Source organism: Meles meles, chromosome 1 (genome assembly GCF_922984935.1).
Source record: "Meles meles chromosome 1, mMelMel3.1 paternal haplotype, whole genome shotgun sequence".
Classification (NCBI taxonomy): domain Eukaryota; kingdom Metazoa; phylum Chordata; class Mammalia; order Carnivora; family Mustelidae; genus Meles; species Meles meles.
Genome location: NC_060066.1, coordinates 137,939,432 through 137,965,310, shown reverse-complemented (window position 1 = coordinate 137,965,310; position 25,879 = coordinate 137,939,432). Strand labels below are relative to the sequence as shown.

The window sequence follows — 25,879 nt, the reverse complement described above, 5'->3', positions numbered from 1 at the left end:
AAGCTTTTATAATACAAACTGTATCAAATCTTTATAGACCCAACTGACTCCAAGGCTTTTCATTTGCTCAACAAGAAATTTTTATTTCTTTAATTTCTTGTAGCAGCTCATGTGTATTTCATCATACTTGTCACATAGTCTCTTGAATTATATGATGCAAAACGTAGTTAAGAACCCTGCTGTTTTGGTTTGATTCATGGCTTTACTATTACCGCTATGTGATTTTGCACTAATTGCTGATTCTTTTAGTACTCAAGTCTTTTTATCTGTAATGTTAGGATAATAGTAGTAACTACTCATTCTTATGAGGATTAACTTTGTAAAGCTCTTAGAACAGTCATTTTCCTTCTACTAAATTGTAACATCCTTAAGAATAGGAATCTATTCTTTCTATTACTTAATATGCCCAGCATAATTCATACATACAATAGTTCAGAATTTTATATTCGAAGGAATGATGGAATATACTCTGCTTTTGCAGGTTAGCTATTGAGTATAAGAATTCCAGTTGAGAATCACTGGCTATACATACTTTCTTCCCTATAGTGATACTCAGATCCCAGTGTAGGACCAAATGCCAGACAACTGCAAGGTACTGAACCTTGACAGTTTTAGCCCAGAAGACTTGGGTGGGGATGTAGGATAGGAAAAATGAGAGAACTACAAGTGAAAGTAGGAGGATGTAGTCAACAGGCAATAAAACTCTCTGTTGTGAAAGTTGGCATATTATTTTGGCCAAAAATGCTCTTAATGGGAGTTATAAATAACCCCTGGAGCGGTCAAGGCTTGTCACCATCCAAGTAGTGTCCTTTGCTTTGAGGAAGACCAAACTGAGATAGCTTCTATGACTAGAGTTTTAGTGAGTGGGAAGAAGTAGGGTAAACAGGATAATTTGGATGATTGTGAAAGGTTAGCCTCAATTGGCTGAGGGACTAAGGAAGAAACAAAAATAGATTACATTTTTACTCTCAGGCAGCTCACTGCCCATTACCTTATTTTGCCCTTCCTTCTAAATTTTTCATTGTTGGTCTTGGGGAATTCCTGAACTGCAGGGGAATTCTCTAGAGCAGGGATGGCAAATACTGATTTCATCCCTTATGCCTTCTGATGTGAGGTACTGAGAAGGAATTTAATAGGAAAGAATGCCTTGATCTAGTAGTGCCTCCCGTAACATAAGGAGAAGATTGGTGAGAGAGCCCATTCCCTACAGTGCCTCTGGTGCTTAAGGCTGACCAAAGAAGACTGGATTATCCAGATAATATTATATGGTTGATGTTGTTATGTTTAATTATATAGAAAAATACTGGCAACTCTGACATTTTTTGATTGGCAGCCTTTCAAGGTTCAAATGACCTCTGGTTCCATCTGTCCATTTAATTTGACTTTTTAAAATTGCAACCCTATTTTGTCCTTTAAATGGGATTAATACTCAATGCCTTATCTTCTCTTTCATGTACACCTAGTTTCTTACATTTACTTTTTTTTCTATTAGTAGACTTTATTCTTTAGAGCAATTGTAACTTCATAGCAAAATGGAGAGGAAAGTACATATACCCCCTACCCCATTGATGTATAACCTCCCCCATTACCAGCATCCCCCACCAAAATTGTACATTTGTTTCCACTAATGGGCCTATAGTGATACATCATTGTCACCCAAAGCCCATGGTTTACATTAGGGTTCACCCAAAGCTTTGTATATTCTGTGGCTGAGCAAATATATAATGACTTGTATCCACCGTTACAGTATCACACAGAGTAGTTTTATAGTCCTAGAAATCCTGTGTGCTCCACTTATTCATCTCCCACCCCGCTCATAACCCCTGATCTTTTTACTATCTCCAAAGTTTTATCTTTCACAGAAGGTGATATAGTTGGAATTATATAGTATGTAGCCTTTTCAGGCTTACTTATTTCACTTATTAATATGGATTTAAGTTTATTCCATGTCTTTTCCTAGCTTGATGATGGCTCATTTCTTATTAGTGCTTAATAGTATTCTCTTTTCTAAATTTACTACAGTTTTATTTAACCATTTACCTACTGAAGGACATCTTGGTTGCTTCTGCGTCTTGGCAGATATGAATAGAGCTGCAGTAAACATCCATGTGCAGGCTTTTGTGTAGACATAAGTTTTCACCTCCTTTGGGTAAATACTGTGGAGCAAGAGTTCTAGATTGGATGGTTAGAGTATGTTTAGTTTTGAAAGAAATCACCAAACTGTATTTCACAATGACTGTACTGTTTTCATTCCCACTGTCAATGAATGAGAATTCTCCTGCTCCAAGTGCTCACCACCATGTGATGTTGTCAGTGTTCTGGATTTTAGCTATTCCAATAAATGTGTAGTGGTATCTCATTATTGTTTTAATTTGTATTTTGCTGATGCTGTATGATGTAGGGCATCTTTTCATATGCTTATTTGCCATCCTTGTATCTTCTTTGGTGAGCTGTTAAAATCTTTGACTCATTTTTATTGAGTTGTTTTCTTATTCTTGAGTTTTAACAGTTATTTCATATTTTGGATAATCTTTTGCAAATATTTTCTCCTAATCTATGGTTTTCTTTTTATTCTCTCAACAATATCTTTCACAAAGCAGAAATTTCTGATTAAATGAAACCTGGCTTATCAATTTTTTCTTTCATGGATTGTGTTTTTGGTGTCCTATGTAAAAAGGATTTTCTTGGGTTATCTTGTAGAAGTTTTATAGTTTTGTGTTTTATATTTAGGTCTATGATCCATTTTGAGTTAGTTTTTGTGTCAGAAGGGTGTCTGGTCTTTGTCTTGATTCACTTTTTTGTATGTGCCCACTTTTTCTAATACCATTTGTTGAGAAGATGGTCTTCTCCTTTGTATTGCTTTTCCTTCTTTGTCAAAGATAATTGACTGTAATCATGTGGTTTTCTTTCTGGGTTGTCTGTTCTATTCCAGTGATCTATTAGTCTTTTCTTTGGTAGTCCTCCACTACCACACTATCTTGATTACTATAACTTTAAAGTATGTCTTGAAGTCAGGTAATGTCAGTCTTCCAACTTTGCTCTTCCCCTTCAATATTGTTAGCTATTCAGGGTCTTTTTGCCTCCCCCAAAACTTTAGACTCAATTTGGTGATACCCCCAAAATAACTTGCTGGGATTTTGATTAGGATTGCACTGTATCTATAGATCAAGTTGAGAAGAACTGGCATCTTGACAATATTGAGTCTTTCTGTTGATGAACATGGAATATCACTCCTTTTTTGTTGTTGTTCTTCTTTGTGTATTTACTTTTATTTAATCTGTTTTGTAATTTTTAGAAGGCACTTTTTCTGAGTCACTTCAGAAGTGTTTTACAGAGTTTTCCTGTCTTCTTAGATTCACTATTATATTTGTTCCTTTTTATGTTGGCTTTCTAAGAACTTTTTCTTCCCCTTTTTAAATATCCATGATATCCAGCCAAATATGATTTCTGGTATTGCATAGCAAAATTGTTCCTAGAATTAAAGTAAATAACATTCTATACATAGTTCATATCCGTACTGTAATACAACTGCTTTCTCAGAAATGAGAATAAAAATTGACTATAAAGAAGAAATAGAGCATTATAGTACATAATCTCTGCCCTCAAGGAGCTTGTAGTTTAGTTAAGAAACCACACTAAAACATAAGAAAAGTAAGACATGTAGATAAGAATTCTAGTGTTAAGTTATAGAGGAATGAATATCTGATTAATAGGTATTAACTGAGTGGATAATACTGAGTCTGGAATTTACAGAAGGAAGTGAGTTACTTTAGTCAGATTATTCAGGGATAATTTTACTGGGCTCATGGAAATTGAACTTACTCCTAGGGTATGAATAAATTTTGGAAAAGAGAGATTAATCCAGATTTCTTACAGATGAGTGCCATACTTCGTCCTTCAAATTTTTCTTAAAAAAACTTAAAATGAACTATTTCCTTTTAGATATATTTTCTGTCTAATGTGTTTATAACAAACACTCAAATGTTTGACATATCAGTTGCTTTCAATTTTCTATTGCTGTGTTTTGTCACAGACATCCTGATTTTCAGCTGCTACAGGAAGGACAAAGGTATGGTTGAATCAGTATTACTTACCTTCTGTATATTCATGTTAATAGAAACATTAAGAGTAAACCAGGTGATATGAGCTCTTATACTTCCTGTGTTGATACATTATATAAGTGCCCATTTTAGCCCACACAAAGAAATATTTGCCTTGTACAGCTTTTTCTTTTGTGATAATAAGATGCTATGTTTGATCTGTATGATTTATTGTACAGCTGTTCCTACCAAGGCAGTCTAATTGAACCTGTTGAAATATGACACAAACACAGCTTCCATCTGAGATACTGTGCTTCTTTGTCAAGTAGACTATACCAATTACATTTGTTGAAAGGTTTTTATAGCCTTATTTTATAGGATTTTGAAACTTAATATATCATTTGTTATTTGGAAGAGTGTCTATAGCATTAATAGAAATTCCAAGTTGTGATATTTTCTAAACTCTCTTTGTGGTGGTGTTTGCCTAACTATAACCATCTCTTAAAAGACTTTTTTTTTTTAATCTTTTATCAGGATAAATTTTCCTGGTTATTAGTTGCTTCTTGGAATTGAGCACATATGAGAGATAATTATTGATAAATATTTTTAATTATTTTAATATAGAAAAATATAATTACCTTAAATTTCTAAGAGAAAGTATGAAACCTGTAAGTCAAAGTGTTCTAATTTTTTTGAAATTATACTTCAGATGCAGGAGATAATCCCATGGCTATATATAGGCTAGCTTCTAACTAAAAAAGTGATATCTAATACTAAATAGACTTGTCATTTTTTCTTTATTCCCATCCACAACCTTACTTTCAACTCTGTTTTTTTGTTTTTTTTTTATACTTTTACCTAACACACTTCTTTTTTTCATTACTATTGCATTATTTTATTTCATCTTATTCTTTAATCATTTAAAAAAATTAATAGCACCTTTAGGGAGCAATTTTAAGTTTACAGAAAAATTGCCTGAAAAGTAGAAAGTTCCCATATACTCCTTTTTTTTTTACTCTTTTACCACCCAATGCCCCCGCTTGACCCAGAATCCTTATCCTAATCTTTTAAAGTTTTGATAATGTGCATTTCCTTGAAAGTACCTGCTTATCTATCATTGCATATCTCAAGTTTGTATATATACAGCTTCTCTTTTCCTTCATTCTTTCACAATTCTTAATATTTTTTTAAGCTTATTTGAAAATTGAAGGAACATAATCAAAGGGAAAACTATTTTTTTTTATTGTTAGCCTTCTGTTGTAACTCTGGGTTTTCAAATATATCTTTCATCAGTAAATGTTAATTTGCTGACTTTATTTTCTGCTATGACTTTCTAGTGCTTTTTGTTCTATCTATGAAATTGTATAACTATCAACCAGAATTGGAAAATGTTTAAATATGTCTTTTTAGCCTGTTATCTTTCAAGATCTAAGCAGAGTTTCTGTAATACATTTTTTTGACAAAGCAAGAGTGAAGTTTTTAAAAGAAAACCTTTTTTTCAAAAGGATATATGAGGGGCGCCTGGGTGGCTCAGTGGGTTAAAGCCTCTGCCTTCAGCTCAGCTCATGATCCCAGGGTCCTGGGATTGAGCCCCACATCGGGCTCTCTGCTCAAGAGCCTCTCTGCCTACTTGTAATCTCTGTCAAATAAATAAAATCTTAAAAAAGGATATATTAGGGGCGCCTGGGTGGCTCAGTGGGTTGGGCCTCTCCCTTCGGCTCAGGTCATGATCCCAGGATCCAGATCAAGCCCCGCATCGGGCTCTCTGCTCCGCGGGGAGCCTGCTTCCTCCTCTCTCTCTGCCTGCCTCTCTGCCTAGTTGTGATTTCTCTCTGTCAAATAAATAAAATATTAAAAAAAAAAAGGATATATTAAATATTCACAGAAATATATGGGCAAAAATCAACGTAATTCATTAGGATGGAATTTTTTTCCTTTGCTGTACTCTTAACACTTTTTAAGTAATAGGGGAAAAAAATGGAAAGAAGATGGTGGAATTATATCAAATAAGGTATAGAGAAATAATAGGTTTATAGTAGTTTTTGGAAATGTGTATATATGTATGTGTATACATATATATGCCTATAAATAAGGCTTTGCCTAGGGAGTGCAGATTTTCACCTTGAAAGTTACAAAATATAAATGCTATGGCACATTTTGCTTTTCCATTATAGTTAATGTTTTTTTTTCCTTCTACAGTGGCCATTCTGGAAAGGAAGTACAGTTATGCACTAAGGCCATTAAAACATCAGATATTGACAATCCTGGCCATTTTGAGAAGCATTATGAATCTAGTGCTTCTAGCTCACATAGTGATAGTAGCAGTGAAAATGAGCAAGACTTTGTTTCCACCATTCTACCAGGAAACAGACCAAATGCAACAGGTATAAGTCCACAGCTGCCCAAAAAAAGCATAATGAAAAAGAAAACTGGTCAGAAAGCTAACTCCAAATGTGAAGACAAAGAAGAGACTGTAATAGATGTTACTGAGCAGCTAGGCAATTGCAGATTAGATAGTCATGGGAAAGCTGCTGCTTGTGAACTTCCTTTACAGCAAGTAAGTACTCAGATTTCTTCAAATTTTTCTTTGCAGCAAGTAAGTACTCAGATTTCTTCAAATTTTTCTTTGCAAGAAAAATTAGAAGCTACAGAAAATTCTGAAAATAAATACAGTAGTTCAAAAATAACTCTAGTAGGCATAAGTAAGAAAAGTGCTGAGCATTTTAAGAGAAAATTTGCCAAATCAAACCAAGTTTCTAGGTCAGCCTCTAGGCCGGTGCAGATGTGTCCCGAAGTTGCCAAGGCAAACTTACTTAAAGTCCTGAAAGAGACTTTGACTGAGTGGAAGACAGAAGAAACTTTGAGGTTTTTGTATGGCCAAAATTATGCTTCTTTGTGTCTGAAACTCTCTTCATCCCCTCTGGCTAAAGAAGAAGAATTTGATGAAGATGACATATGCTCTAACTCAGATAAACATTCTCCTGCCTTGCAGGAATCTCAGAACAGCTTGGATGAGTCTTTACCTTTTAGGGCCTCAGATACAGCCATTAAACCACTGCCAAGTTATGAGAACTTGAAAAAAGAAACTGAAACATTAAATCTGAGGATAAGGGAGTTTTACAGAGGACGATATGTTTTGAATGAAGAAACCACCAAATCACAAGACTCTGAAGAGGTATGTCTTAACGATGATTTAAGTTTTCTGTGTTGCTAGCATATGGGACACTCACCATAACAAATATTGAAACAGTAACATTAAAGAAATAATCGTTAACTTTTCAGGTTTGTTTAGTTTATCAGTTTTTTGGTTTAAAGTGCCCTCTCCAGAGGCACCTGGGTGGCTCAGTCCCTTAAGTGTATGCCCTTGGCTCAGGTTGTGATTTCAGGGTCTTGGGATCAAGTCCTACATCCGACTCCCTGCTTGGTGGATAATCTGCTTGAGATTCTCTCTCTTCTTCTGCCTCCCCACCCCCACTACTTGTGTGCTCTTTCTCTGTCTCATAAATAAATATAATCTTTTTTTTTAAATGCCATCTCCAGTATTGGCATTACAATTTTCCAAATAAGTTGAAATTTGCACCCAGGAAATTTCATAAATGTGTAGTATTTTTCTCTAATATAGGAGTAGCCTAGAATTGTGGGATAAAGCTTTCTTTAAAACCTGGTTCTTTGGGGCGCCTGGGTGGCTCAGTGGGTTAAAGCCTCTGCCTTCAGCTCAGGTCATGATCCCAGAGTCCTGGGATCGAGCCCCACATCAGGCTCTCTGCTATGCAGGGAGCCTACTTCCTCCTCTCTCTCTCTCTCTGCCTGCCTCTCTGCCTACTTGTGATCTCTGTCTGTCAAATAAATAAATAAAATCTTTAAAAAAAAAAAAAAACCTGGTTCTTTGTATAATATGTAAACTCTCTGGAGAGGCTTTTTTTTCCCCCACCAACAGATATTCTTTGTATTCTTATATTCTTTAAAATCTCTACATGGAGCATGTATCTTTGTATTTCATTTCCATGGGTCTGTACACAGTGGAGTAGACTTACTAGTTGAATGGTAAAATATTTATCTGTATAGTATTTGGCCAGCATGCCCGTTCAAAATAATATCAATGAAAATAATGTAGTAAAGGAGACATATTGGGAAATAATAGACATAAGAGAAAATGGAAGGAACACATCAGACCTAGATTTTAATATCTGCTCTCTCATTTACTAGCTATATGAAAAATTGGTCTCTTAAATTTGAGTGTTCATCTGTAAATGGGACTATATATAAATAGCTTTCCTTTTTCAGTTGTTAAGAATTTTAAAAATTATGTAAAGCATTTATCACAGTACCTGATATACAATTAGTACTCAGTGAATAATAATTATCTGTAGAGATTAAATGTATGTTGCTGAGATTAAGGGGGAGGGATTCTCTCAGTATTTCTCTTACCCATTTTTATTTTCATGTATAGCTTGAGAAATGAAGTTATTTGGCATCAAGAGGAGTGGGCAGTAACCTTGTTTTTCTGACAGAACTTTTGTTATTAAAGATTTCTGAGTAAATGTGGCTCTAAATTTAAGAACATATTTGGAGATTTACAAAGAGAGTAGAAGTACGGTAAAAATTTAGAAATTTTTTTACTGCTGCAGAATGCTCCCTAGCCCAGTACTATTATTTTAAATCACTTCAATTGTATCATTATACAATATTTGTAAGTTTTATAATAAGCTTAGAGAAACCTTGATCTCTGTCACTAGCTGCATTAAGCTACATTAATGTATCATTTGTTTTATCATTTTTGTGCTTTAAGCCTTAAGCAGAAAAAATTACTTAAGAAAATTGACTGTTCCTCTGTTGCATAATATTTTAAAACTTTTTCATTGAAGTATAATGCAAATAGTAAGTGTGCCATTTATTATCACAAAGGAACACAGCTTTATAATCATTACCCAGGCCAAGAAATTTGAGTAAAACAAAAGCCCCACTATGTCTTCTCCTAATTATTACCTCTTTCCAAAATGAGTAACTATTATAACATGGATTCATTTTGCCAGTTTTGAACTCTAGTAAATTCATATAGTATATGTTCTTTGGTTTCCTGTTTATTTCATGCAATGTTAGTTCATGAGTCATTTTTTGTGTTTTTCCATGTGGCTATAGTTCATTCTTTCATTGCTGCATAGTATCTCATAGAAATAGGCCACAATTTATTCATGTTAATGAGGATTTAGGCTTTTCCAGTTTAGGGCTGTAGTGTTATGAACTTTCTTATCTCTGTCTCTCTTCTAAGGAATGTGTATTTCTGTTGGGTGTGTATCTAGAACTGGAACTTTTGGGTCACAGTGTATGTGTATATGCAGCTATACTGGATGATGCCGGTTTTCCAAAAGAGTTTTGCCAGTTTTTAGTCTACTACAGCTGTATGAGAATTTCCATGATCCACATTCTTGATCGGTACTTGACATTGTTAATTCTCACCATTTCAGTGGTACCGTTTTTGATTATAATACATTTCTCTAATCATTAATGAGTTGAGCATGGTTTTACTTGCTTTTTGACCATTTAGAATGTCACTTTTGTGTCTTTTCAAGTCTTTTTCCCATTTATCTGTTGGAATATCTAAGTATTTTTTCTTACCGATTTTGAGGGAATTCTTTATTCAAGATTCAAACCCATTTTTAGTTAATGTGTTTTACAAATATCTTCTACTCTGAGACTTGCCTTTTCACTCTCATTAATGATATCTTGGGTCCAAGTTATTAATTGTTCCCTTTAGTGACTTCTTTAAAAATCTTTGTTTAGCCCAGGTTACTTCATCTTCTAGATTGTTTTTCCTTTCATCCTGGAATTGATTTTTATGATGAGGGGTATGGGTCAGATTTCATTATTTTCCTTTAGGGAAATGTGTGCATATTACAGTTTGAGAAACACTATTGATTGGGGGAAGGTGGGGAGAGGTGTTGCTCATTCTGTTAGTTACTAAGAGAAGTGGGAGAGGTAGGTCAAAAATCTTTCATCATTGGGGCACCTGGGTGGCTCAGTGGGTTAAAGCCTCTGCCTTCAGCTCAGGTCATGATCCCAGGGTCCTGGGATCAAGCCCCCATAGGGCTCTCTGTTCAGCAGGGAGCCTGCTTCCCTTCCCCTCTCTCTCTGCCTGCCTCTCTGCCTACTTGTGATCTCTGTCAAATAAATAAATAAAATCTAAAAAAAAAAAATCTTTCATCATAATTATGGATTATTTCTACGTTAGGTTTGGTGAATTTTACTTTTAATATTTTGAGACCATGTTATATGGTATTAAAAAAAAGATTGTTATGTGTTCCTAGTAAATCGAACCTCAGTATTATGAGTGACCTTTCTCTGCATTGGTAAGTTTTTGGTTTTTTTCTTACAGTCTGTTTTGCTAGCATTAGCATTCTTTTATTAGTATTTTCAGGACTGCCTTTTTTTACTTAGGCTGGTAATTGTTTTTATGTGGAGAATTTAGTCTGTTTACATTCAGTGTCATAATTGATATATTTGGGTTTGTGCCATCTTACTCATTGCTTTCTGCTTGTCTCATCTGTTCTTTGTTCCTCTTTCTCTCCTTCCCTGCTTTTGTTGAATTAAATATTCAACAAAATAATAAATATTCAAGTATTATTTCATTGTTAACTCTCTATTAGCTTGCTTTTTATACTTTATTTTACTAATCAGAAGTGGTTACTCTAAAGATGAAAACCTGAATTAACTGAATTATTATAAAAGTCCAATATAAGTTAGTTTTTTTGCTTCCTAGATAGTACCTTAGAAACTGTAATTCTATTTACCCTGTGTTTAGGTGCTCTTATTGTCTGTTTTTATTCTCTCTATATTTTAAATCCTGTAAGATGATTTATAGTTCGTATTCAGTTGGAGTTTTTCACTGACCTGAACTGAAGGCAGATGCTTAATGACTGAGCCACCCAGGCGCCCCTCAATGTAGGTATTTTTTTTTTAAGATTTTATTTACTTATTTGACAGAGAAAGAGAGATCACAAGTAGGCAGAGAGGCAGGCAGAGAGAGAAGAGGAAGCAGGCTCCCTGCTGAGCAGAGAGCCCGATGCGGGGCTCAATCCCAGGACTCTGGGAGCACGACCGGAGTTGAAGGCAGAGGCTTAACCCACTGAGCCACCCAGGCGCCCCCAATGTAGGTATTTTAAATAAAGTTGATAACATCATTTTCTGGATTCCCTGGGGGCTGTTTTCTATGGGATAATGTTTGAGATTTTAACCATATTGTCTTATTTTATTATTTATGGCAAACATTGTATGTTAAAAATTACAGATAACTTGAGACCAAACCGATGTTATCTTCCTCTAAAACAGATTTCTCTTTGCTTCAGGCACATGATTTGTAGCAGTTCTAAATCGCTTTATTCAATGAGGGATTAAGATGATTTGAAGCTGTACTTCAGTCCCTGAAAGAGCCAGTTTCCTATTCATTCTTTTTTTTTTTTTTTTAAGATTTTATGTATTTATTCGACAGAGAGAGATCACAAGTAGGCAGAGAGAGAGGAGGAAGCAGGCTCCCCGCAGAGCAGAGAGCCCGATGCGGGGCTCGATCCCAGAACCCTGAGATCATGACCTGAGCCGAAGGCAGTGGCTTAATCCACTGAGCCACCCAGGCGCCCCCCATTCATTCTTAGTGCTAGAGTTTGGTCCTCCTAAGTTGAGCTTGGAGGGAAGGGTTGCTAGTACCTCTCCGCTCTTGGCATTTCCCCAAGCTTTAATGCTTTTTAGAAAAACAATGCTCAGGTTCTCAGTATCTAAATTGCTTCTTCTGGAATTAGTCACTGCCCTCTCTGGAATTACCTTCTCTAGAATCTCTGGTGTTAATTCTTTACTGCTTTGTTAGTCTCTGATGTTTTCAATCAAATGTGGGTATTTTCCCAGTGTTTTTTCAGTTCTCAGCAGGAAGAATGGTTAGAATTATTTTGTATCCCATTTCTAGAGGTGGAATTCCCCATAATATATGTATGTGTATATGGTGTGTGTGTGTATATATATATATAGTATTTGCTAATTTTATTTATTTTTTTGTATTTGCTAATTTTAAAGGCTTTGATCTCCAACATTTGTATAGCATTTAGTAGTTTACAGAGTTCTTTTGTATACATTTTCTCGTTTAATAAAGAAGGTATTAGTATCCCTTAATACAGGTAAGAAAAAATTCTCAAAAGCAGGCATATGACTCAAGTTCACATCAGCCCAATGACTGAGCCAATGCTCAAATTTAAATCTAATAATTCTCAAGTCTAGTTTTTATTCTGCCATACCTCAGGTATGAATTTTTGTGCTTTAATGTTTATAGTTCTTATCAAAGAAGAATGTAAATTCACGATTTTGCTTTGTTTTGTTTAAAAATGTGATTTTAGCATGATCCCACCTTTCCACTGATAGATTCAAGTTCTCAGAACCAGATTAGAAAACGCATCGTACTTGAAAAGTTGAGTAAAGTGTAAGTATGTAATTGTCATTCCACTTTACAATATTTAAAATTAACTTGGTATTTGTGGGTTCATAATTTATATTAACTTTTATCCTTGAATTTTAAACAGTTTGAAAAATAATTTGAAAAGTTACTGGAGAAGTTGAGATTTTTTAAGATATCCTGCCAAGGAAATATTGAAATTTTGTCTTGTGTAGAAGATACAGAAGCACATAATGAAGAGGAAGGTTGAGATTATGGGAGTAGAAAACTAAACTGTGTCACTTCCACTTCATAATCCAGTGAAGTCAGGGAAAAAAATATCAAAGCTAAACCATTTAAATACTGATTTGTGGTATATGTGTCACATCAGTTTCACATGTGAATGAAACTTTATGAAGTTTTAACGGTCTGTTAACTAACTCTGCATACATATTTATAGAACCATTTCACACTCGGCAACTTAAGAGTTTTTGTTCAAGTCAACTTTGCACTTTAGTTTTAAACTTCCTGTGGTGGAAATTATTTTTCTTGTAATTAGCCCAGTCATAAATGACATTTAAAAATTGTAATCTTGGTTTGTCTTTCAAAAGAAGTTTGAAATCTTTTTTCCAGAGATGTGAGGGCCGTCTTGAACTTTTTAATCTCTATTTTTTTCTTAGCAGAAAAAATGGAAAGGTGTTTTCTGTCATTGTTTAAGGTCTATATATGGATTAGGAGCACCTGGCTGGCTCTTTGGGTGGAGCGTGCAACTCTTGATCTCACTCAGGGCTGTGAGTTCGAGCCCCATGCTGAGTGTCGAGATTACTTTAAAATCTTAAAAAAAAAAAAAAAAGGCTGTGCTTGTGGAGTAGTCTTAATTTTGTAGTAGTTCAATGGTAAGAAGAACATATCTTCTGGAAGCCTTCATATTTTGAGCAGCCTACTCCTCCAAGTTTTACATTTTAAGTAACTATTTAATATTTATTGAGTTTCTCTTATGTTAGGCTCCTTCCAGATAATCCTAAGTTTGTTATTAATTTTCTTTTATATGGTCCTCATACTTAGACATTTGTTTCTGTTTGCTATTAGGTTGGAAAACCGTAGAAGTCACTATATGTCTGATTCATAGGATAAGAAGATACCAATCCTTGATTGTGGTTACACAGGTTTTGAAAGTTAGGTTGGATTATTGATACTTGTATGTACTCAGTAGATAGGGATTTATCTGAAAGTAGTTTTCGAGACTTTTTAGCTAATGAAAGTACCCAGTTTTAAATTTAAGACTTCATAGTTATGCTATCAAAGGAATTCTGTTTCTTCTGGGCTTTGGCCGCAATAGAAGATGCCGAAGTTGCCATGCCAGAAGACGGAATTATTGATAATAGCTCAAGAACTAAATTTGAGAAGAGGTAGAATAACTTGTGGAAATACACAAAAAAACACTAAAAACAAAATAATTATTGACATAGAGGATTTTTTTGGTTATTAATGAAAGCATTTCAGTTTTTTCTCATTATAAAAGTAAGACTTTTAAAAAAAATAATAAAAGTAAGACTTTTTTATTTCTGATTGGAACAAAACAGTTGTAAACGACCTTTTTTTAAAAAAGATAATTGAGGGACGCCTGGGTGGCTCAGTGGGTTGAGCCGCTGCCTTCGGCTCGGGTCGTGGTCCTGGGGTCCTGGGATCGAGTCCCGCGTCGGGCTCCTTGCGCAGCGGGGAGCCTGCTTCCTCCTCTCTGCCTGCCTCTCTGCCTGCTTGTGTGTACTCTCTCTCTCTGACAAATAAAAAATATATATAAAAAAAAAAAAAAAAAAAAAAAAAAAAAAAAAAGATAATTGAAGAAAATGAAATATGTATTATGTATTAGATGATATTAAGAAATTGTTAATTTGGTTAGGTATGATAATTTTATTGCAATTATGTAAGAAAATGCCCTTGTATTTAGAGATAAATAAATATTTAGGGGCCAAATGACTTGACATCAGGGATTTACTTTAAAAGAATACTGGCCAAAAAAGTAAAGAAGGAAGGAAAAAAATGAAATAAGTTTAGCAAAATATTAGGAAGTTGAATCTGGGAATAGATTTATGTGGTTATTGCTATTTTCTCCATTTTGAAATATATCTGAAACTTTATAATTTTATAATAAGTTTTAAAAAAAAGTAATGCATGCTTATTGCAGAAGATTTAGGCAGTACAAAATGGTTTAAAGAAGAAAGTGAAGATCATCTGTAATCCCACTGAACAGTAACTACTATTAATATTTTGATATTTAACAGACACATACATAATATATATGTGTGTGTGTATATATTTATTTCCTTTGGTTCTCTCTGTTATAGTATAAACCCTGGGAGGAATGAAATATACTAAAACCCTGGGAGGAATGTTTGAATTATACTATCTATCATGTATAGTGTCATTATATATATGTTTTTATAAAAATGGGACAATACTACATATGCGTTTTTCACTTAACACACCATGAATATCTGTCCGCGCTAAAAAATATAGATTCACATTATCGTTTTAAAGGTTTTATTATATTCTACTATATGTTTATATCATAATTTATTTTGATTTTTCACTACTAAAAATATTTTTGCAATAAGCATCTTTTTTATGTTTATCTGATTATTTCTTTAGGGTAAATTTTTTCATAGTAAAACTGTTGGGTTAAAGAATATCCATATTTAAAATGTTAACATGTATTGGCAAATTGCTCTCTAGAAATATATCAGTTTCTACTCCCACTGTAAGGATTTCAAGGAGAAATAGGTCATACTCCTAAATTGGACAGTTGGGGGGTCCAGTTCCTCTGGCCTTGTGTTCTTTCCATTTAATCTAATTAGTTGGAAAGTAAAGGTAAGAAAAACAAGTATAAGAATATAGGTAGCAGCCAGGATAATATTTTTCAGTGCCTCACACAGTAGTGTAGACTACAGAGTGGAGTACAGGATTATTATGAAATGTATCCTTATGAGTTCTCATCAGTCAGAAGCTAGCTTAACTGCTTCTACCTAAGTGCCATTATTACTTAGGGAAAAATCCAGACTTAGGCAAGACTCAAAGAATATGTCTATATAAATAAATTATATTTTAAAAGAAATATAATTTTTTCTTTTCAGAGTCCCTGGACTTTTGGGGCCTCTTCAGATCACATTACGAGATATTTATGCACAACTTAAAAATCTCATCCGAACTTTCAGGTTGGTGTTAATACTAAAATTTTGCTTCTCATTTATTTTGACTTCTTGTGATTGCCTTGCAGAATCCATAGAAAGACTATGTTCCCTAATAATCTATCATAGCCCCCAACTCAGGAAATGAATGGGTAAACCCAGAGCCAACTGCTCCATCCTAGGAAATCCCGAGGGGGCTGGACTGATAAAAGCATAGCTCCTGGCTGGGTTTGCCCACACTTTTGTTGAGCAAACTTGGATATACTTGTCCCAAGAGAAGCCAAGAGTTTGGAAGAGACAAGAAGTTTGGAAAAGACAAAGGGAAAGATTTATTTTGGGTGCCAGCTGCCAGGGGAGATGGCAGGTCTTAACAACCAGTCTCTCCACGCACAAGATGGACTCCTAGAGTTTTATAAGGAGAGATTTAGGAAGGTCCATGCAAGAAAGCATCAGGGAGCATATGATCATGGGTCAAGATCACTATGTGGTCAGCCCATAATCGTGGGCAGGGAAGGACACATGTGGGATGTAGTCTTCTAGGCATTCCTATCCTAGGTTTATTCCTAGGCATTTGCTATCATGGCTTTTCTGGTCTGGCAGTTTGGGTGTTCTGGAGCATTGCAAAACACCTTCATCAATGCCTCAAGAAAGTACAATAAGAAATAAGCACATTGGGTTTTAATTAAGACATGAGTTTTGTTAAGCCTATGTTAAGTCTTGTCTAGTTCTGATTTTAACTGTTGGGGTCTATAGTTGAGCAAGAGGGCTTTCTAAGAACAAAAACATGAAAAAAGTGACTTACCTTCAGTGTCTTAGATCTAAGAATAGTATTCTATTTTCTTCTTCACTAAACATTATCTTTCATTAAATGCAGCATCTTCTTTGTTCAAACCTTGATATAGTTAGTTTTGGATTGTTTATTTATAGAATAGCCTAAAATTAAGAAGGAAAATGGTGTCTCAGACACAAAGGTGGTTAGCCAGTAACATATTGAATCTTAGTGAATTAGTAGATAGAGATCAAATGACCAGCACTGTGCTGCTACACACTATAGGCAATGCAGAAGAAGCACTATGCCCACCCTCAAGGAAGAACTCTCCTGTTAGAAAATAAGTTGAGCACAGTGAACAGTACAAAAACAGTGGGTAGTTTAATATTGAATTGTGTGGAACGGATTTGAAGTGATAAGAAGTACAAAGAAAGGAAGAAACAGAGCAGTTGGGATTTTTCTAAAACCATCAAGGTGAAAATACCCAGGCTAAGGCTGTGTTCTGTACCAAGAAGCATAAGGATAGGCCTCTAAACACCCTATCCATAGAGGTGCACCAGATATACATTTTAGCCAAATGCCAGTGACCAAATATTAAAATCATTGCTTGCCTATGGCTGAAACTAGATAGCACCAACATTGAACAAACTTCTAAATTAGAAGAATCATTCCATCCAATAAATAATCGTTAGGGTTTATTGTTATCAACAGTAGTAATAATATTTTTGAAGTTAAAATTACACTACAGAAATTATTTCTTGGTATTGTTAACTGTTAGATTTCTCTTATAGTCACTGTACCATATATATCAGTAAAACCAAATAGCCATTCACTTTCAACCAACACCTTTAAAAACATCACTAACATTTTTGTATGCCACGAAGTGATTCAGGAAACTGTTTTTCAATAAGATGTATACTAGAAGGATCTAGGATTCATAGTTTAGGCAAATCTCAAAAAACCTTATCTTAATCTTCTGAGAGGATCATTTGTACCACTTTATATTTAAATATTTAGCCTTTATAGACTCAAGACTTTAGGAGTTGTTTTAAGACATTCTTGTAGAGTCTTTTATTGTGAAGTTTGACTCAACAGAATGTGTTCAGGGTGCTTTAGTTTACTCTTAACAGTTTTGTCTTAACATTTTTATTATTTTTAAAGTTTTTATTTATTTATTTATTTGACAGAGAGAGAGAGAGAGAGAGAGAACACAAATAGGCAGAGAGGCAGGTAGAGAGAGAGGGGGGAGGCAGGCTCCCTGCTGAGCAGAGAGCCTGATGCAGGGCTCCATCCCAGGACCCTGAGACCATGACCGGAGCCAAAGGCAGAGGCTTAACCCACTGAGCCACCCAGGCACCCCAACATTTTTATTATTTTGATTAAAGATTGTATTAAGATTATTACATATCTATTTACATAATTTAGTACTTTTGCATCTCAGGATATTTTGAAGTGATGTGTTAAATTCATCATCGCAAGATTCTAAGAATTCCCCAATAGGCCATTTTCTTGAAGATTTATAACTTAAATGGCAGTAATAAAATTAAAATGTAGCCCTTAAAGCTGTTAACAAAAATTCAATCAAGTCAATTTTTAAGGAGCTAATTGACTTTATTCAGTGATTAATGAAATAAGCAGAATTTCATCTAACAAATGGAAGGATGTTCAGAGGGGTTGTACAAAATAGAAGGCATTTGTAGGCAGAAATGGGACAGAACACGGAAGTTATTAGGAAAAAAAAATAAAGGTTTGTTTCTGCTCAAGGTCACCTTCCCTTAGAGGGAAAGGCAGAGGGTCTTATCATGCAGATTACTTCCTTAGTGGAGATCAGAAAATTCCAGACTGATGGGTTTAAAACTCCACTCCTGGGAGAGGCTAAAACTACTGTTAGGTTAGCTGTTAAGTCTTGGTCTTAGCATAAGGGACTCCATTTGGGGGCCTGTTGTTCCTTTTTAACCATAGTTATTTTCTTTAATGTTGTGAATGCTGGTATATAGTAGAGTTCTGCAAAGATCGAATTAGTATAAAATCTTATCTCTATTATTCTGTCCTAACATTATTTGAATTTATATAAGCATTTTTCCAGATATAGCATTGTCAAGAAAGTAATCTATTTAATGTATTTACTATTTGTATTAACTGTTGATCTATTTTGCTAACTAATCAAAAATCTTTACTAATTACACATAAAATGAATGGTTTTCACAAGCATCATTGATTACTGCAGCATTTTATTTTTCTGACTGACAAAAACATATAAGGACATTTTTACTTCATCTAGAATGTTTAGGTTTGAAAGTGAATGTTCAGGTAATAACAGTATATCTGAATGACATGATTGTTCTGATTACTGAGGTGGTTACTCTTATTAGATAGCATGGAAATGATGCAACTACAAGATCATTAATCACACACAAATATAAGAAACCTTGATATTGTTTTTTAAATCTTTACTCTTTAGTACTTACAGGTCAGAATCTGTAGCTTTAATAAAAATTGCTTAAATTGGCTTTGCCACTTTTTAGAAAAATGTCAGTTATTTAGAGTATATAGAGTATCTCTGGTAAGATAACTCATGGGGTCTTCAAATTCTAGTAGGAACAGCTTCAGCAGGTATGTGACTATTTGTGGGCTAGGACTTCTTCATGAAGTCTCTTTTAAAAAGTGCCATATTGATAACAGGGACTAATGTTGAGAGATCTTTTCAGTCAATACTGGCAGTGGAAAAGAGTTGACATAAATAACCGTATCCTTCCCTTTGAAATGATAATCAATAATAGGAACTTGTAAAACAGTGATTCTCAAACCAGTTGTGCATCAGAATTACCTGGGGAGCTTTTAACAACTACAGATGCCTGGCTCTACCCCTAGAGATTGAGTTTCATTTGATTAGGGTTGGGCCCAGACATCAGTATTCTTTAAAAGCTCCCCAGGTGATTCTAATGTGCAGCCAGAGTTGAGAGCCTCTTAGAACTTACACATAAAGCAGCTTTTTCAGCTCTTTGAAGAATCTTTCCCCTGTGAATAGAGCTGTCCTTTCCACTGAATTGCATCACAGTCATTTATCCACAATGTTACTTTGATTTACCTACCATAGTGGTTCCATCAGAAATTGCTTGGTAAAGATTTACTGTCATCAGTATTGGTCAAGATATTTTTCTGGATCCGATTTTAATTAAAATTGGTTTGTTTTTTTTTTAAGATTTTATCTATTTATTTGCCAGAGAGAGACACACAGAGAGAGGGAACACAAGCAGGGGGAGCAGGAGAGGGAAAAGCAGGCCTCCCGCTGAGCAGGAAGCCTGCTGTGGGCCTAGATCCCAGGACCCAGGATCATGACCTGAGCCAAAGGCAGCCTGAAATTGTATTTTGACACAAAAAGATCTTATGTTTTCCTCAGTGCCTGAAACAGTGATATAGAGTGGGTACTTGATACATTTTTTGGGGAATGAATAAATGAACTCATGAAATCTTAAATTTGGCTTAAATTTGGGAGATTCAAGTATAGCAGGAAGGAATTTCTTTAAAAAAAGAAAGAAAGAAAAAGAAAAGGAATATATTTTTAGTTGGTTTTGCCATGTTTTACATGCTTATCCTTTGACCTTTTTTGGTCATGCTCTAGATTCTGTTTTAGTTGCTCCAGACAAAGCAGTGAACAAAACAAAATTCCTTCTCTCATGAAACTATTCTAATAGAATATGTAAATATTTAAGAACAATACATGTATTATCATTATGAGATGATGTGCCCTTTCCCCTTTCTCATTCCATTCTCTTCCTTTTCTCCCAGAAGCATGGAAAAGGATTGGTACTGAGTAGGGGGAGGTAGTTGTGATTTTTTGCCTGTGACAGGTTGGTCAGGGAAGACCTTATGGAGAAGATGCCATTTATAGAAAGAGCTAAAAATTGGTGAGGGAGCAAGCCATCTTGCTCTCTGTGAAAATATATTAGGTACAGCAGGCCTGGTGTATTCATAAAATATTAAGGATGATAAGGAGGCTGGAGAAGTGAGCAGAGGCAAAGGTACACAGAAATATGGTCAGAGAAGTGGGGAGTGCATGTGGTATAGATTATATGGCCTTATAGCTGTGATCATTCATTCACTTTTACTTCAGGTGAGATGGAGAGCAGTTGGTTGATTCTGAACAGAGGAATGATATGATCTGACATATATTTTTAATAACATCACTCTGCTGATTAGAGAATTATAATAGATGGGCAGAGGCAGGAAAACCATTTAGGATGCTGCCTTGGTAATCTAGGCAAGAAATGAAGTGGAACAAGGTGAAAGCAGTGGAGGTAATAAGTAATCAAATTCTCTTTTGAAGATAGTACGATCAGGATTTGATGACTGGCTAAGTAGGGTCGGGCCTGGTTAGTACTTGGATGGGAGGATTTGATGACTGGTTGGACACAGGACGTCAAGAGAGCCAAAGTTAACCACAAGATTTTTGGCCTAAGCAACTGGATTCTGGAAGGATTACATAGCCATTTACTGAGGTGGACCTATCTGCAGGAGGACCTGGTTTTGGCGGAAGATGAGGAACTCAGTTTTGGCCGTACTAAGTTTTGAGATGCCTATTACATAGTCAAGTGGAAAGGTCAGGGAGACCATTAGATATAGAAGTCCAGAATTCAAGGAAAGGGTCCAGGCTAGAGATCATAAATATGAGAGCTGTCAGCAGAAAGTTATATAATATTTAAAGTTATGAGATTGGATAATAGCACCAAGGGAATGAGCATATATAGAGGAAATGCGAGACCCAAGGGCAGAGAACATGGAGTTATCCAAATTCAGAAGGTCTGAGAAGGAGTGCCAGTGAGAGGGAGGGAAATCAAGCAGGTAGAAAGCAGATAAAGTGTCCCAAGGAGAAAGGAAGTATCATTTGTGTCAAATATTGCTAATAAGTTAAGATGAGGACTGAGAAATGTCCGTTGAATTCGGCAACATGGATGTCTTTTGTACATTTGTCCTCACAAGAACTCTACAAGGTAGGTAGTATGTTCTTCTGTTTTATTGAATTAAAAAAAAGTTTCATAGCTGTTAAATGTGTCCCAAGTATGACCAAGTGACAGATCTGAGTATCAAACCCATGTGTTTGTCAGAATTTTTTTTTTTTTTTAAAGATTTTATTTATTTATTTGACAGAAATCACAAGAGAGGCAGGCAGAGAGAGAGGGGGAAGCAGGCTCCCCGCCGAGCAGAGAGCCCGATGCGGGCCTCGATCCCAGGACCCTGAGATCACGACCCGAGCCGAAGGCAGAGGCCCAATCCACTGAGCCACCCAGGCGCCCCTCTGTCAGAATTTTTAACCACTGTAGTGTACTTTATATCTTCTGGGCTTTTTAAATTTTTGTAAAACATTTTAACTATGGGAAAAATTCAGATTAATGTAATAAAGATACACATTGTCTCTACTCAATAGATATTAATATTTTATAGTATTGATCCAGATGTATATTTTTTAAAGAAAATATTAAAGGTTAAGTCAGTCATTCAGAAAAAATTAATTGAATGCCTACCTTGTTCTGGGTGTTTGGAATAAATAAGCAATGAGAAAAGAGTTAAGATGGCAGAGTAGTAGGGGAACTGCTATGCTTGCCTCATCCCTCGAACACAGCTAGATAAATACCAAATTTTTCTGAACACCCAAGAAATCAATCTTAAGCAAATAGGTGAAGAACATGTAGATTCCTGCCACAGGCCAAAAAAACAAACAGATAGTAAACAATAACTATATATGTTAGAAGGTGATAGTAGAAGGGTGCCAGGGAGGGGCACAATGTCGACTCTTGGTCTCAGCTCAGGTCTGATCTCAGTGTTGTGGGATTGAGCCCCATGTTGAGCTCCAGCCATGCTTTGGTCTCTGTGCTCAGCCTGAAGTCTGCTTGTGTTAAGCCCCCCACACACACTCTTTCTGATGTAAATGAAATAAGTCTTTTTTAAAAAAGTGATAACTGGAATAGGAGAAAAAAATATATAGCTAGATAAGGGAGTCAGGAATCTGGGGATGGGAAGTGGAAGGAATTTTCACTTCTTTTTTTTAAGATTTATTTATTTGAGAGGTGCCTGGGTGGCTCAGTGGGTTAAAACCTCTGCCTTCAGCTCAGGTCATGATCCTGGAGTCCTGGGATCGAGCCTGGTATCCGGCTTTCTGCTCAGCAGGGAGCCTGCTTCCCCTTCTCTCTCTGCCTGCCTTTCTGCCTACTTGTGATCTCTGTCTGTCAAATAAATAAGTAAAATCTTAAAAAAAAAAAAAAGAATTTCTTTATTTGAGAAAGAGAAAACATGCACATGTGAGCAGATGGAGAAGGAGTACTCTCCAACCGACTCCCCACTGAGTGTAGAGCCCTACAGAGGGCTCGATCTCACCACTCTGAGATCAAGACCTGAGCCAAAATTGAGTTAGATGCTTAACTGACTGAGCCACCCAGGTGCCCCTAGAAGTTTCACTTTTTAATGTGGTGGTCCAGATAGGCCTTATTGTGAAGGTGACAAGAAAGCTTACCTGGGGAAGATAGTTTCAGGCAATGGAATAACCAATGCAAAGGCCCTGACATGAATTCCCCTTTATTCTCTTTCCCAGTCCATTCTCCTTTCCTCCCCCAGAAGCAACTGATACTGTGAATTTGATACATGTCTTTCTAGTCTTTGTTTTTATACTTCTACTTGTATGTATCCATAAATAATACTGAGTATTGTCTGTTCTTGAGTTATATAAATAATGTGATACCATACTTGCTGTCTTCCAAATTATGATGAGCAAAATACATAAGTCTAGTTCATTCATCATTTTGACTTTTCAACATTCTATAAAAATGCCACAATTTATTATTTTTTTCCTATTACAAGCACATTAACTACCTTTATACATATCTCCATAAACATAAGTGAGAATTTGTGTAGGGTTTTTATCTAGAAGTGAAATAGTTGAGCTATTCATAAGCATTTCAGCTTTATTAGATATTGCCAAATTGTTGTTTGATTGCTCACATCAAGTAGGTTAAAAATGCTATTCATATTCTCACCAACCTTTGGTATTATCAGTATATTATTTTTGCCAATGTGATGGAGTGAATTATTGCTTTTATATTAGTTTTCCAGATTACTAGTGAAATTAAACTCATTCAATGTTTGCTGGTGAAATTAAACTCTTCTTTAAATGTTTACTGACCGTTCAACTTTCCTCCTCTGTAAATTGCCTGCTTATATCCTTTGTCTATTTGTTTATTGGCTGGGTTTTTTTTTTTTTTTAAAGATTTTATTTATTTATTTGACAGACAGAGATCACAAGTAGGCAGAAAGGCAGGGAGAGAGAGAGGAGGAAGCAGACTCCCTGCTGAGCAGAGAGCCTGATGCAGGGCTCGATCCCAGGACCCTGGGATCATGACCTGAGCCGAAGGCAGAGGCTTTAACCCACTGAGCCACCCAGATGCCCCTGGCTGGGTTTTTTTTTTTTTTTTAAAGATTTTATTTATTTATTTGACAGAGAGATCACAAGTAGGCAGAGAGGCAGGCAGAGAGAGTGAGAGGGAAGCAGGCTCCCCGCCAAGCAGAGAGCCCGATACGGGACTCGATCCCAGGACCCCGAGATCATGACCCGAGCCGAAGGCAGCGGCTCAAGCAGTTTTAAGTTTGTAGCAAAAATTGAGAAAATTGAGAAAAAGGTCCAGAGATTCCCTGTAATACTCCTTGTCCCCACATATGCGTAGCCTCCCCCATTTGCAAACTCCCAACCAGAGTTATATATTTGCTGCAGCTGATGAAGCTACATCGACAACATCATTGTCACCCAGAATCCACCATTTACGTTAGAGTTCATTCTTGGTATTATATAATCTGTAGGTTTGAATGACTGTATGACATGTACCTATCATTATTGTATCATTTAGTATTTTCACTGCCCTAAAGCACCTCTGTGCTCCACCTATTTGTCTACTTCTCCCCACCCCCATTCCACAACCCCTAGCAACCACTGATCTTTTTACCATCTCCATAGTTTTACCTTTTCCCAAATGTTGTATAGTTGGAATTATACAGTATGTAGCCTTTTCAGACTGGCTTCTTTCACATAAGTAATATGCATATAAAGTACCTCCATTTGGGACACATGGGTGACTCAGTCTGTTAAATGTCTGCCTTCAGCCAAGTAATGATCCCAAGGTTCTGGGATCGAGTCCCATGTCAGGCTCCTTGCTTGGTGGGGAGCCTGCTTCTCCCTCTGCCTGCTGTTCCCCCCACTTATGCACTCACTCGCTCGCTCTCTCTCTCTCTGACAAGTAAATAAAAATCTGTAAAAAAATAAAGTACCTCCCCATCTTTTTGCATCTTGATAACACAGATCTTTAGGGCTGAGTAATATTCCATTATCTGGATGTACCACAGTTTATTTTTCCATTCACCTACTGAGGGACATTTTGGTTCCTTCTAAGTATTGGAAAGGAAAAAAAAAAAAAAAAAAAGGAAGTTGTAAATAGAGTTGCTATAAACATCTGTGCATAGGTTTTTTATAGTCATAAGTTGTTGACTCCTTTGGGTAAACACCAAGGAACATGATTGCTGATCAGATGGTGGAGGATGTTTAGTTTTGTAAAGAAAGCACCAAACTCTTCCAAAGTTGCTGTACCGTTTTGCATTCCTGTCAGCAGTGAATGAGAGTTCCTGTTGCTCCACATCTTTGCTACAGAGCCAAACAGTTGACCAATGTGATAATGATGTCAGTGTAGGTTTATCATTTGTAGCAAATGTATGACTCTTGTGGATGGATTTTGATTCAGCATTTGGTTTTGTCAATGTCCAAGATTCTGGCCGTTGCATTTGGTATATAGCAGTATCTCAGTTTCATTTTTTATTGCAGTTCTCTTATGAGATACAAAGTGGAGCATCTTTTCATCTGCCTGTTTGTCATTTGTTTATCTTTGGTGAGATGTCTGTAAAGGTGTTTGGCCCATTTTTTAGTTGGGCTATTTGTTTGCCTATTGTTAAATTTTAAATGTTCTTTGTCTATTTTGGGTAACAGTCCTTTCTCAGACATCATTGGCTGTCTTTTTTTTCTTACTGATTTATATATCATTTTTTTATTTAGAGCAGTTTTTCCAAATGGTTTTTGAGAAACTAAGTTGGCTACAGTGTATTTTGTTATCAACTGCTAAGTGTTAGAATTAATTTAATTTTTTAAAAGTTGGTTTTTTTATTTAAATTCAATTAATTAACATATAATGTAATATTGGTTTCAGAGGTAGAGGTCAGTGATTCATCAGTCTTATATAATAACCAGCACTCACTATAGCACATAACCTCCCCAATGTCTATCACCCGGTTACCCCATCCCTCCCACCCCCGCACTTCCAGCAACCCTCAGTTTGTTTCCTGTGATTAAGAGTCTCTTATGGTTTGTCTCTCTCTTTGATTTCATCTTGTTTTATTTTTTTCCTCTCTTCTGCTATGATCCTCTGTTCTGTTAAATTCCACGTAT

At 35.8% G+C, this 25,879-nt stretch overlaps 1 protein-coding gene across 3 annotated transcripts in view; it reads left to right on the top strand.

Annotated features, from left to right (window-relative positions):
• Positions 1–25,879, top strand: part of RPAP2 (RNA polymerase II associated protein 2) — an 83,741-nt gene that overhangs the window by 21,350 nt on the left and 36,512 nt on the right. For 2 of the 3 annotated variants that reach the window (XM_046000626.1, XM_046000615.1), the window contains 4 exons: positions 4,034–4,069; positions 6,240–7,215; positions 12,416–12,498; positions 15,582–15,662. In XM_046000626.1, coding sequence (XP_045856582.1) covers positions 4,034–4,069; positions 6,240–7,215; positions 12,416–12,498; positions 15,582–15,662 — 1,176 coding nt within the window. Of the gene's footprint in view, positions 1–4,033; positions 4,070–6,239; positions 7,216–12,415; positions 12,499–13,539; positions 14,025–15,581; positions 15,663–25,879 lie in introns of those variants that run through there. The other variant, XM_046000632.1, reaches the window with a different exon arrangement.